General features: G+C 69.4%; 1 protein-coding gene across 1 annotated transcript; it reads right to left on the bottom strand.

Annotated features, from left to right (window-relative positions):
- Positions 1 to 8255: 8255 nt before the first annotated feature.
- LOC309669013 (microtubule-actin cross-linking factor 1, isoforms 6/7-like) lies at positions 8256 to 10992 on the bottom strand. Its single transcript, XM_082479584.1, has 8 exons — positions 10973 to 10992; positions 10529 to 10691; positions 10170 to 10324; positions 10007 to 10081; positions 9494 to 9611; positions 9070 to 9257; positions 8868 to 8988; positions 8256 to 8682 (listed from the first exon to the last, which is right to left on the bottom strand). Exons 1-8 carry the CDS (start codon positions 10988 to 10990, stop codon positions 8636 to 8638), a joined length of 885 nt encoding a protein of 294 aa, XP_082335710.1. The 5' UTR covers positions 10991 to 10992; the 3' UTR covers positions 8256 to 8635.
- Between the last annotated feature and the right edge of the window lie 1364 nt (positions 10993 to 12356).

Raw genomic sequence — 12356 nt, 5'->3', positions numbered from 1 at the left:
GCCCCCTGCTCTCCACGGGCCGGGCCGGAGGCAGCGGGCACGCGGGCAGGGAAAGGACTTTTTCCTTTTCCCTTGAGTCAGAAGGCGTCAGCCCCATGGAAACTTTTAGTAACCGGCTCAGCCTACGACGCCGGGGAGATTCCTGGCAGAGGTTCAGGTGTTGGCACCTGCAGCCCTCCCCGGGGCCACAGTCTCTCCCCGATGCGGGCAGCTCTCCCTGGCAGCGGTGACGGCTGCGCCGCACCTTTCGCGGCTGGCTGCATCAGGAAACATGCTGGCACTGGCATCAGCCCCGACTCTGGACGGTGCTGCGCGCACGGCCCCTTCACATCCACCGGCACCGTGAGCGCTGCACACACCTCCCTGCCCGCATGAGTCACTGCAGGAGCTCTTCCACCTCCACCCAGTGCACCAGCGCACACGAGGAGCGGTGCAGCTACACCGGCCCTGCGTCCCACAGGACCACCCCGCACCTCGGCAGCCGCAGGGTGCACCAACGGGCCGGTGCCGGCTGGGGAGGGAGAGGCCGCCGGGGGCCATGGGGAGGGACGGGGAGAAGAGACAGGTTCTACCGGCAGAGTGGGGATCATGGTTTCAGGGAGAGGGTGGCGGAGGAGTCGTCTGCTGGGGAAGGGGCTGGTGGGGCTGTGGGAGGCCGGCGGGGGGGGTCTCTGGTGGGACAGGCTGAGGTCGGGGGTGTTTCAGGGGTGGGGAGAGCCATGGAGAAGCTGCCCGGGGCAGTGATGGAAGGGCGACAGGGACAGGGAGGGTAACCAGGGCACTTTGGGGGCCCTCGCTCTGAGGAAGGCTGGGGGCAGCCCAGGGCTCCTTCCTGGGCAGTGCTGCATGGCCGGTTGCCACCGAGCAGAGGACATGGTGCCTGGTTCCCACCAATGGCCGCTGGCGGATGGGCTCCTGCCCGTTCGCCGGCCCCGTTAGGTGCGGGGAAAGGCGCTGCTCCTCTGCCGCCACTGTGGGATGGGGTCGCTCCCTGCCCGCAGGGGGATTCCCCCTGCACCCACCTCACCGGGCACTGTTGGATGGTGCTGCCAGTCCCCCACGTGCCCTGCCCCTTCCTCGGCACCCACTGCCCCGCCAAGCCCCACCGTGCCCGGCACAGCCCCAAGGCAGCACAGGCTTTTCCCTGGGAGCCGTCCTGCCCGGGTGGCCATCGCCTCCTGTCCCCATCCCGGGCCACGCCACGGTCAGGGACCAGCATCCTCCCGCCATGCTCGGCCAGGAGGGCCAGCGGTGCTGGCGGAATGCGGCACTATGCGGTTGTTGCCCTACGCCCTCTGTCCCACCCCGGCACCTGGCGGCCGCCCAGCCAGAGCAGTGGGCGCAGACAATGCCGCATTCCTCGCATACCCGCCACCTGCGGCAAGCGCCACGGTTCGCCACGGCCCCCCGGCATGGCCCCGCGATGCCCAGCCCAGCCAGGGCCATCTCCGCTGGACATCGCCTACCTGCCCGCAGTGGTGGCCGGATGGGCTCGCCCGGCAGGTGCCCGCAGTCCCGCTGCTTCGCCGCTGCTCCCTGCCTGCGACCGCAGCGTGTTTAAACCCTTCGCCCTTCCCCGCCCCAGGGATGACACACCGGCCCAGCCCTGCCAGAGACAGGCGGGCCGGCCCTCCCCGCGGCCCCCGCCGGGCGGCCCCCCAAGGGGGATCCGGCCACACCGGCCCCTGCAGCCCTGTCCTGGGCTGAGCGACACGGGACTGATTTCTCTCCTAAAGCCTTGGAAAACCACACTTTTAGAAGACTCCAGTGTCTGGAATGGTGAAAATATTCACTTTACGACCAGCTATGCTGTGCGGGTTTCAAGGTCTCGGTGTTTTTGAGCTCTCCAGGTGCGGGGACGAGGAGGAGCGAGACCCGGGCACTTGACCCAAGCTGCCAACAGGGTTAGTTCATACCATCAGTGGCACATTCCATATAAATTAGCAAGTTTGCTGTGAAGTTCTCTCTCTCCTGTGACAGCTGCCATCCTGAGAACTCCCTGCCCCGGTGCCGGAGCCCTGAGCACTTCCCTTCGTCCTAAATCCGCAGTGCTTGCAGTGTCTGACATTTGCTGTCACTGCTGGGAGCGCACGGTTTCTGTGGGCAGAATGGGCTGAGGATAATCTCTCTGTATTTTATATTGGTATCGGGACCAATATTGGTACTTTAGTGCTGTTAATGTTAATGATCTAGCTTTATTCTATTAAATGTATTTTATTTCAACCCCTAGGTTTCCTTGTTTTTTCCTGATTCCCCTTCCCGGGTGGGGAGGGGTCATCGGGTGATAGAATAATTGTCTAAATGGCAATAAATTGTTATGGATTCCTCAAACCCTAACAGTTCCCCGTGGCCGCCCTCCCTGTGCCGTGCCGGCAGTGCTGGCAGCAGGGCGAGGGGTTCACCGGTCCCAAAGGTTCCGCAGCTGTGGGCAAGTGTTCCTGTTCCAGCAAGCAGCCGTTTGCTCCGGCAGCGCCCTCCGCAAAGGCGGCGAGAGAAAGAGGGGCCGAGACCCCCACGGGGCCGACGTGCCCACGCTGCTCCTGTGCCAGCCGCCTCTCCTCCTTCTCCCCATTGCCCCCATCACCAGCCCCTGCCCCAGCACAGCCCCGGCACCCCGTCCCGGTGGCAGCTCCTCGCCCACCACAGCCCCTGCACCCCTCACCACCCAAACCCATGCGTGTCCGTCTCCCACCATGTCCGTCTGGCCAGACGCCGGGCAGCGGCTGCGGGGCCAGCCGACCTGGGCTGGTAGCCGCAGGTCCGACCCTGCCACCAGGGCAGCGGGGGTGGGGAGGAGGACCCTTCCCCGCTCACCCCAACCATACCCACATCCCTGGATGCGCAGGTAGAGCCTGAATCGCCCAAAACGTGCCCAAGCCACCCCGTTACCACCTGAGTCACCCAAAAAACACCCCTGCCCTGCCTCCGTCACCAGCCCCACGCCCTCTCCCCGGACCCTGTGCCTGACTCCCCACTCCACCCCGAGCACCCCAAATCTTCTCCCTGCTGCCGTGGGTGCTCAGTGGCCCCTGAGAGAGCAGTGGGCACAGCACACGGGGCAGGGACCCTTTGGGGCTGGGGGAGGTCACGCCGTAGCCCCCTGCCAACGCCGGCCCCACGGGCGTCATGCTGAGGAAGGGATGCGCAGCACTTGGGCAACATGTTTACGGTGCGTGGGAGTGTGTTGTCTGGAGAGCTGCCGGTATCCAGGCACGGGGCCGGCCGGGCGAGCCTGCGGCGTGGCACGGCGTGGTCCAGTGGGCATGCAGCCCTGGCGCCCGCTGCTGGTGCGGCAAACCCTGGCAGTGGCGGCACACCCCGTGTGGAGGGGCAGTCCTGTAGGGATGGCACGGCCGAACACCCCGGCAGGATCCCCCTCTGTGCCCGCTGCGGTTCGGCAGCACCGTGCCGGTGGTCCTGGGAGGGCAGACGGACCCTCGGGACTGTGTCACCCCAGAGCAGCCCGGGCTGTCTGGCCGAGACGGGGGCCGGCCCGGAGGATGCCCCGGACCCATAGGGTGATGTCCAAACAGGGTGAGCATCAGTGGGGCCAGCGAGAGGGGCAGGGGCTGCGTCCCCCCCGGCAGGGCCAGCGGCTGCTGCCGTACCCGTGCCCTGTCCCTGTGGCACATGGAGAGGAGGTGGTGTCCCAGAACCAGCGTGGGTTTCCGATGGCTGCGCAGGCACTGTCGGAGGGTGTTGCTCTCAGGAGGTGCTGAGGAGCCTTAAGCCAAAGGCAAACAGGGATGAGCGATCGCTGCCGCCACAGAGGGCTTGGCACCAGCACGCTGGAGTGGTGCCGTCACCCCAGAGCTTCCCGCTGGCGGGGCTGCAGACGCACTGACCCGCTGGCCCTCTGGTGGGGTCTGGGCCGGTGGTGCCCCCCTGCAGCCTCCGCAGCGGGGCCTGGCACAGGCATGGCCGGCCGGTGACCAGCACGTGTGGCTTCTTCTCCCCACCTTGCTGCAGGGAGAGGCTGGAGGAGGACCTCGAGCCCCTGCACTGGGCAGTGTGGCTGCTCACGCGGGAACTGGTGCGCTGTGCTGGGCCGTGCTGGGCCATACTGGGCCGTGCTGGGTTGTTCTGCTGCTACTCCTGCTGAAGCTGTTTTGCTTTTGCTTCCTTGGGCACACCGCCCAAAGGCAGAGGAAAGGGTCTGGTTACGGTAATTAGCGCTAATGTGTGGCTGCAATCCGTGCGCATGCATCCGAACTAACCGTATGCGGCTTAACCAAAGCATCTCGGCTACCTGCAAAGACACGGAGCGACCGGCCTGGGCACCTCTCCCCTGCCCGTGGGCGGCCGCGGTTTGGGCTGGAGGTGGCTGCTGGCTCCCAGGCGCATTGGTGACACCGCAGCTGCGCCAGCGGCTGAGCCAGAGGGGTGGCAGAGCCATTTGCTGCGGGGAAGGGGAAAGCCCGGGGGGGGGCAGACATCGGGACGCAGTCGCTCAGTGTTGCAGGAGTGGTCCTATGGTGGGACACCCCCCGTGGGTGGGTCGGGATGGCCGGCCGAGCCGGGGGACACAGGGGGCACGGCCAGAGCCAGCCCTGCCGGCAGGGGCTGCGGGAGGGACGCTGTGCCCACGCGGGACGGCAGGGGCTTGGGTTGAGCCAGCAGAGTGCTGCAACGGCAATGCCGTCACCGGACCCAGTGGCTGCCGCTCCCCCCATTGCAAACTGCACTGCCACCCGCCGGGACACGCTGCCCGATGCCTCCAGCACATCCCCCCCGGCATCACCGGGCTGCACGTCCTCCTTGTGCCGTGTCTGTCTGCCCCAGACACCAGCAATCCAGGTGCACGGACACCCCGACATCCAGCCCCGCGGTTGGGGGGATCCAGGGGGCCCTGAGCACTGCTGATGGCACCGGTGGGATGGCAGTGGCAGCATGAGGAGGATGGGCCGGCTCAGGCATGAGTCGCTGCAGTCCCTGTCCCTCCGGGCACGTGCCGAGGAAGGGGCAAGGCGGTGTGGCAGCGCGGCCCGTCTCCGGCTGGGACAAACTGCGCCAGGGCTCGGGCCAGACACTGAGCTCAGCGCCGGGAGGTGCCTGCTGGGGCTTCGCCGCCCGATACCTGCGCCCACACGCGCTCTGGCGCAGAGGAAAACAGGTGCTCATGCACAAGCACGGCTGTGCACACGCGTCTGCCGTGCAAGGGGCTCCGCACGCACACACGCGTGTGCTTGTACCCGCGCTGGCCCCAGCCCAAGAGTACAACGGGTATGGCAACACCGACCCGTGCGGCACCAAAGCCTCCGGCCCCACCAGCTGCCGTTCCCGCCGTGCCATTGCCTCCAGCCCCAGGGCTGTGCCCGGTGACCCCGTGGCTGTCGGTGGCTTTGCACAGATCAGGACTGGGGGGGCTGCGGTCTGGGGGTCTCGCTCTGTGCCCCGGGCACTGGGCAAGGGCTGCGCGGGGATGCGGGTGCGAAGCGCAGGCAGGAGAGCCCCATGCCCGCCGGTGGGACCCCGAGTGGCCGGGGGACACCTTGGAGCGGGCACAGGAAAGCTAGGAGGAGAGCGGGGCAGGCTGGAGGAGCTGCGCCAGCACGGGCGGCCGCTGGAACCCCCGGGGTTCACACCCCTCTCTGGGGACAGGGGGTGTCTGGGGGGGATGTCCAGTGTGCTCCCCTTTGCCAGCCCCTAGGCCTGTGGCACGGCCATTTGCCATTCGGCGTGTCCCGGCTGTGCCGGGTGGGATGAAGTGACTGCCGCCAGCGCGCGGCTCCAGCCCGGTGCTGGGGCGGCTGTGGGGGCGCAGGGTGGGCCCGTCACGCCCGGGGTTCCCACAGCCGGGGCAAGTGCTGGGGCGGTTGGGCAACAGGGCGGCACCCGCCTCCCGCTCCCTGCGCCGGGGGCCAGTTGGATCCGTAGGGCACCCGCCGACAGGAGGGATGCTCCGCCGGGTGAGCAGAGCCCCACACGACCCGGCTCCACCAGACGGCACGGCTATGGGGGCTTGGGTCCAGGTGCTTGGCCGTGATGGTGCCCGTCCGGGGCCAAGCCTCCATCCCTGCCCTCCCGCTGCCACAGGAACCGCTTGTGCCGCACAGCATGGTGCTCGCCGCCGCATGTTGCTCCTCTCCCAGCCCCGGCATGGGCTGCCGGCCACGGGGGCTCTCCCGGGGCATCCCCGCTCCCACCACATCTCCCTGAGGACGCTGCAGGCTCACTTCGCCCCTCCATCCCCATCCACGCGCTCTGGGTCTGCGTCTCTGTCCATCACATCACCCCCATTGCCGGGCCCGGCCCCGGTGAATCTGCATCACCAGTGTTTGCGTGGATGGGAAAACATTTTGCAAACAGTTTGCGTGTGCATCCCGGCCACCCCCCGCCTGTTGGCTTCGCTTCCCGGGCCGGAGCCATTGCCTGGGGCTCTGGCTGTGGCTGACACAGGCCGGTGGTGCCGGTGGTGCCGGGTGTGTTCCCCTGGCTGGGAGTGGTGGATGAGATTTCCATAGGCAGAGGAATGTGCAACGCAACTTGTGTCGGCGGTCCCAGCCCGCCCCAGCAGCGCTGCATGGACCATCCCAGGACGCGCTGGCAGATGCTCTGCGGAGAGCGGTGGGGCTCGGCACCGCTCTCGGGGCCCCGACCTGCACGCGGGGTTCGCAGGGCTCCTCCGTGCGTGGATGGGGGACGTGGGCTGGCACAGGCTCCCTGGCGCGTTTCCTGACCTGCTCCCCCCCCTTTGGCTGCTGACTGACACAGGAGTGTTTGTTCAGAAAAAAAAGGAGCGCAGAGACAGTTTTAAGGGACAAGAAGGCTGGAGAGGGACTTTTCACAAGGGCACGTTGGGACAGGACAAGGGGTAATGGCTTCACACTGTCAGAGGGGAGACTGAGAGGAGATGTGGGGAAGAACTTGTGGGCTGTGCGGGCGCTGAGCCCCTGGCGCAGGGTGCCCCGAGAAGCTGTGGCTGCCCCATCCCTGGGGGTGTTCAAGGCCGGGTTGGACGGGGCTGGGAGCGACCTGGGCTGGGGGGAGGTGGCCCTGCCCAGGGCAGGGGGGGACTCGATGGCCTTTAAGGTCCCTTCAACCCAAACCCTTCTATGACTCTATAATTCCATGACAGCAGTGCAGAAATGGAACTGAAACCCACCCAGGAATGGCCAACAGGAGCGGGACAAGGCGGGAGGCAGCCAGGAGAAGCCCCAGCCCCGGTGTGGGGTCAGAGGAGGATGGAGCAGCCCCGCTACGTGCGGATCTTGGACTTCCCCACTGCAGGGGGCTGCCAGGGAAGGGCTGTGCTGCGGCCATCCCTGGGGACAGTCCCCGCACACGAGGTGTCCCCACCTCCTGGAGCGGGGACGCAGCCGGTGTCTCCAGATGCCCCATCCCACCAGCCGTGCCCCATCCCAACCGCCCCGGCGTGAGACCGGGCGGGCAGATGCGCTGCTGCAGGGCACCACGCTGGCCTGGCACCGCCTGGGTGCCCTCACGGCTGCGCAGTGGCGGAAGGGCAGCCAGCAGATGGGGACGGGGGACGCAGCGTCTCCCGGCGCTGCCCGCCGTGGGTGTGGGCTCCCGGCCCCGGGCAGAGGCGCTGGGGCACAGCAGGAATCCCAGCAATGCTTCCTCGGAAAGGAGGTAACGTGGCGCGGTGCCTGCTGGCACCCGCTGCAATGCCCCGGGCTTGCCAGCCGTGGCTCCGGCGCCGGGCGTCTCTGCTGGTGGCAGCGGGTGGGAGGCACACCCATGCCACCACACCGGGATGCGTGTGCACCGCCTTTGGTGGCGCTACAGCCCCCCATACCACCCAGCCATGGACCGACAGACGGACAGAGAAGCCCCGGCTGCTCATAGAAAAAGAAACCTACTTTTATTGTGGCTGGCAGGGCCGTGCCTGGCCAGGGTTACATTCAGCTCTACTGCTGTCCGGTTAGCGGGGCGACGTGAGCATGCGTCGGCAGGGCAGGGGTCCCGCCGCCGTGGGCGCCGCAGGCGGGACGGGGGCACGGGACGCGAGGGACCCCTGGCCCGTGGCAGCCCCAGCCCTGCCGGGGCAGGGGGGCAGCTGCAGCCGGGTCGCCGCGCGCGCGCACACACCGAAGGTCCCAGGGGTGAGGGTTAGCACCAGAAACGGGGCTCTGCGTACGGCGAGGAGCCCCGGTGCCCGGCTACTGAGCCCGGCCACCTCCCACTGGGGCGCAGGCGGCTGGGGACCCCGCCAGCAATGCCGAATGCCCGGGGGGACACCGGCAGCCACCCCGACGGCGCGGGAGGCTGGGCGAGAAGGGCAGAGCCCAGCATGGGGGTGTCTGGGCAGCCGCAGCCACGGATGACCCTATGGCTGCGGGGTGCTCCCGGCAGCCTGCATCGGGGCTCGGCCCCCCACGCGCTGCCCGGTGGGGCTGTGGGGCAGGGGGCCGCGCCAGCCCGAGCCCGGGGGCGGTTTGGTGTGTGCTGGGGGGGGGAAGCTTGCATATACGCCGGGTCCAGGCCCAGCGGGATCGGTGACGGACAGACAGCTCAGCCCTTGCAGGTGGGCGCCCGCTCCGGGGGCCGCAGCGCCGTGCCGGAGACCCGTGGGGCGCACGGCGGCGGCTTCGCCATCCTCCATCCTCGGGGAGGAGAGTCCTGAGTGGGGCCGGCCGAGGGTGCTGGGCGCAGGGCGGGCGGCTGGGGGGGCTCAGCGGCAGGGGCTGCAGCGCTCCGGGGGGGACCCTTCGCGCGGCTCTGCGGGGACACGGAGGGGCTAGCACAGCATGCCCTCCTGCACCGGTGCTACCGGGACAGAGGACAGCCCCACTGCCCTGCCCCACACTGCCCCACCGGCTCCCCAGTGCTTCCCCAGCCCCGCTGGAACCCCCCGGCCCCCCGGGGCAGGCAGGGTGCAGCCTGCAGCAGGGGAACCCCCTCACCTGGGGGTGCCATGGCCAGGCTCTCCTCGGCCGCGCTGAACTGCAGCTCCGCTCCGTCGGGCAGCAGGGAGGCGCGGGAACGGGGGCACCGGTCTCCGGAGCGCGTCCTCCGCAGCACCGACTGGGGAGGGAGAGGGTCAGCACCCCCGGCCGTTGGGCTGGGGGGGTCGTGACTTCTGGGGGAGCCCCCCCAAACCCTTACCTTCCTGGCCAGGGGGCTGCTGGGGGCCGAGGCGCTGCTGTAGAGGCTGAGGCTGGAGTTGGAGCGACTGGGGGACAGCACTTTGGAGGAGGGGGCCGACTGGTTCCCCGCACACTTGGCCGCGGCGGCCCCGAAGGCGTCTGGGGACAGGTACTTCTCATTGATCTTCAGGTTGGTCCTTCCCTTTACTGGGGATGGTGGAGGGGGTGAGCGGGGCTGGCGCTGGGGGTCCCGCAGCCCAGGGAGCCCGGTGGGCTGCGTCCCATGTGGGCACTGTTGGGTGCCGCAGGCACCGCAGCCGGGCGCAGGGACGGCCACCACACGGATGCCAGCGCTCTCCTGGGCTCAGCCGGCGCAGACCCCCCTGGCCGCAGAGCTGCGGGCGCCCCGCGCCTGGCACCCGGTGTGGGACACCCGTACCCACCTCGGCAGGGGTCGTTCTTCACCAGGAACTCGTCCAGCGCGATCCAGCCCCCGCCGACCCGCACCATGAGGGTGCTGCGCAGGATCCGCACCATCCGCAGCTGCTGGGACTCCCCGAACTGCAGGGGATGGGGACGTCAGGGGCCGGGGGGTTTCGGCAGCCCTGGGGGATGGGGAGGGGGTGCCAGGGGACGTACCGGCACCCAGATCTGCCCATCACCGGGTCAGCGGGTCCCCTGTGGCGCCCCCGTCCCCGCCAGCACTGCCCTCCCTGCCGTGCCACAGCAGCACCGGGGACCAGGGGCTCCACGGGACATGGGGACGTGTCCTCTCCCTGCTGCTGCCAGGGCTCCGGGGCAGGGAGCCACGGCGCACGGGGGGCTGCGGGACCCCCACACAGTGTGGGCTGTGCACGGGTGTTGGAGCAAGCCCGGCAGCCCCGGCTGGGGAACGGGGGCTGCTGGCCACGGTGGCAGGGCAGGAGGTGGCGGTGGTGTCACCGGTCGGTACTTACCCGGTACCTGTTGGCGCTGATCTGCTCCACCTGGAAGCGCTTGGCACAGTTGCACTGGGCCACTTGCCTGTTCACCTGGGGATGGCACACTCGGCTCAGACCCACGGCGGGGACCCCCACCCTGCCCAGCCCCAGCCGCCGCGGCCCCCACACCGTACCGTACCTCGTCCTGGATCTGGTCGGCGTCGGCGGTGCGGCGCAGCGGGTCCCGGTTGGGGTGCAGGGCGCTGACGAACTCGTAGTAGTCGATGAAGCCGTCGCCATTCATGTCGAAGATGCTCGCCACGGCGTTCATCTCCAAGACGTTGGTGGGGAACTCTGGGGAGGGAAGGGGACCCTCAACCCACCGCGCACTGTGCCAAGGCCAGCCGGTGCCGGCACCAAACCCCGGCCCCGCTCCGAGGGCTGGCAGACCCTCTCCCTCCCCATCTCTGCCAGCGCTGCCCCACATCTCCCCATGATGCCCTTTCCCCGGCTCTCGAGGGGGGTAAAAAGCCCCCGGCCCAGCGCCGGGGCACTCACTGGAGGAGAGGACGCTCTCGATGAACTCTCGCTGGCTGATGCGCCCGTCCTGGTCCCTGTCGATGCCTCGGAAAACATCCAGCACACGGGACTTCATTTGGCTGATCCACTGCATGTACCGCTTTCTCCAGACCCCGAAGTCAAAGTGAGCAAACTCCTCCAGCTCGGAGAGGCACAGAGGGGAGTTAAGGCGCCGGCAGGAAAGGCCCCGCCAAACCCCCCCATGGCATCCCCTGACCCTGCTGAGGCCGGCAAAGGGCTCTCTGCCTGGGACCCCCGGGTCGCAAGGGGAGCCACGGGCTCCTGCAGCTGCCTCTTGGCCGCCCGGGGGCCCCCGGCTGCGGGGACGGGGTCTGGCACCCGCTCCATCCCCCCGACCCTGGGGACCGTCCCCATCCGCCACCAACGACGGGCCAGGGGCTCCGCCGGCATGGCTGCCCCTACCTCTCGCAGGCGCTGCATGGCCGTCTCCAGCCGGTACTGCCGGTCCAGGGCCAGAAGCCAGAGCTGCTGCCAGCGGTGCAGGAGCTGGGCCATGAGGGGCGTCTGGGGCTCCAGCCCCCCAAGCGGCACTGCCGGTGCGCCCTGCGCCTTTCCGGTGCTGCGGCGCCCTGCGGCCAGCGGAGACAGGCAGTGAGGGCATGGCCGGGGTTCCCGGGGCACGGCGCGGCACGGTGCGGCGTGGGGGGCAACGGGGGCCCTTACGTGTGGCCAGCCGGCGGGCGGCTGGCGGGCCCAGCTCCGCGGCCAGCTTCCGCTTGCAGCTCTTGGTGACCTTCTCCACGTCGGGCTGCTTGCGGTTCAGCTCCTCCATGAACACCTAACGCAGAGCGCCGGGGCTGAGCGCCTGCCAGCCGCGCTGGCAGGTCCCCGTGCCCATGCCTGTGCCCGGCGAGCCCCTCCGGCACAGCCGGGGAGCTGTGCGCCGGGTCCCTCACCGTGTGCTGGGCGTTGAGCTCCTCCAGCTGCTCGGCCTCCTCCGGCAGCGGCTCCTGGTCCCGCAGGCTCAGCGCCTCCTCGGCGGCCGTGATCCAGTCGATGAGCTGCGCCATCTCCTCCCGCTCGGCGGCCAGGCTGGCCCGCTGCGCCTGCAGTCGCTCGCCCTGCTGCTGGGCCCAGCTCAGCACCTGCGGGCACCGCCGCGGAGATGGGCCATGGGGGCTGGCGGGGCGCACGGGCACGGCCGCGGACCCCGGCGTCTGCATCCCCACCAGGCACCGCAGGGACATCGCTTCGGGGGGCAGCGAGTCTCTGGACGGGGAGCCGCGGCCCACCCCGGCCACGCGGCAGGCACATGGAGCCCCAGCCGGCAGCCGTCGTGGCTATGGGGCAGGGACGTGGGGGCTCCATGGCCCACCCGTGACCACGGGGCAGGACCGAGTTCCCGCTGGGCGGCCGAGGGGCCTTTGCAGCTCCCGGGTGCTGCCGCTGGCGCTTTGAGCACTGGTCCTCAGTGCGTCCCTGCGAGCAGCGGCCGAACATGCTGGTAGTCCGGTCTGCACCGCCGCGGACGTGCCGGCTGCCCTGGCGGCAGGGCTGTGCCACGAGCAGGGCGTGGAGGGCAGCCCCCAGGGCGGCAGGACCCCGGAGCAGGTCCAGATCAGATACGGCAGCTCTCTGCTCGCTAAGGGCTTTGCGCAGAGGAGGGCGAGGGATCGGCCCAACCCGTCAGACCCGTTCAGGGAGAGCCGGGAAGCCGCCGTGCCGGGGAGCTGCCGAGCCGTGGCAGGAGCGGGGTCTGGCATGGGGATCCCCGCGCCACCGCTCCCCGGGGAGTCCCTGCCCGGGCTGCACGGCATCTGCCATCTCTGGTGCGTGGAATGAGCCG

This window comes from Vanellus vanellus, assembly GCF_965231255.1.
Source record: "Vanellus vanellus genome assembly, chromosome: 2".
NCBI classification, from domain to species: domain Eukaryota; kingdom Metazoa; phylum Chordata; class Aves; order Charadriiformes; family Charadriidae; genus Vanellus; species Vanellus vanellus.
Note: the sequence above shows the minus strand (reverse complement) of the source record. Positions and strands in the feature narration are given on the sequence as shown.

What these genes read in the sequence shown, in the direction of transcription:
- LOC309669013 (XM_082479584.1), bottom strand. An exon ending in TCAGCGCCAACAGGTACCGG is followed by an intron (nt 9,612 to 10,006) that starts GTAAGTACCGAC and finishes CATCCCCTGCAG; the next exon opens with TTCGGGGAGTCCCAGCAGCT. An exon ending in CCTGGCCATGGCACCCCCAG is followed by an intron (nt 8,683 to 8,867) that starts GTGAGGGGGTTC and finishes GTGTCCCCGCAG; the next exon opens with AGCCGCGCGAAGGGTCCCCC.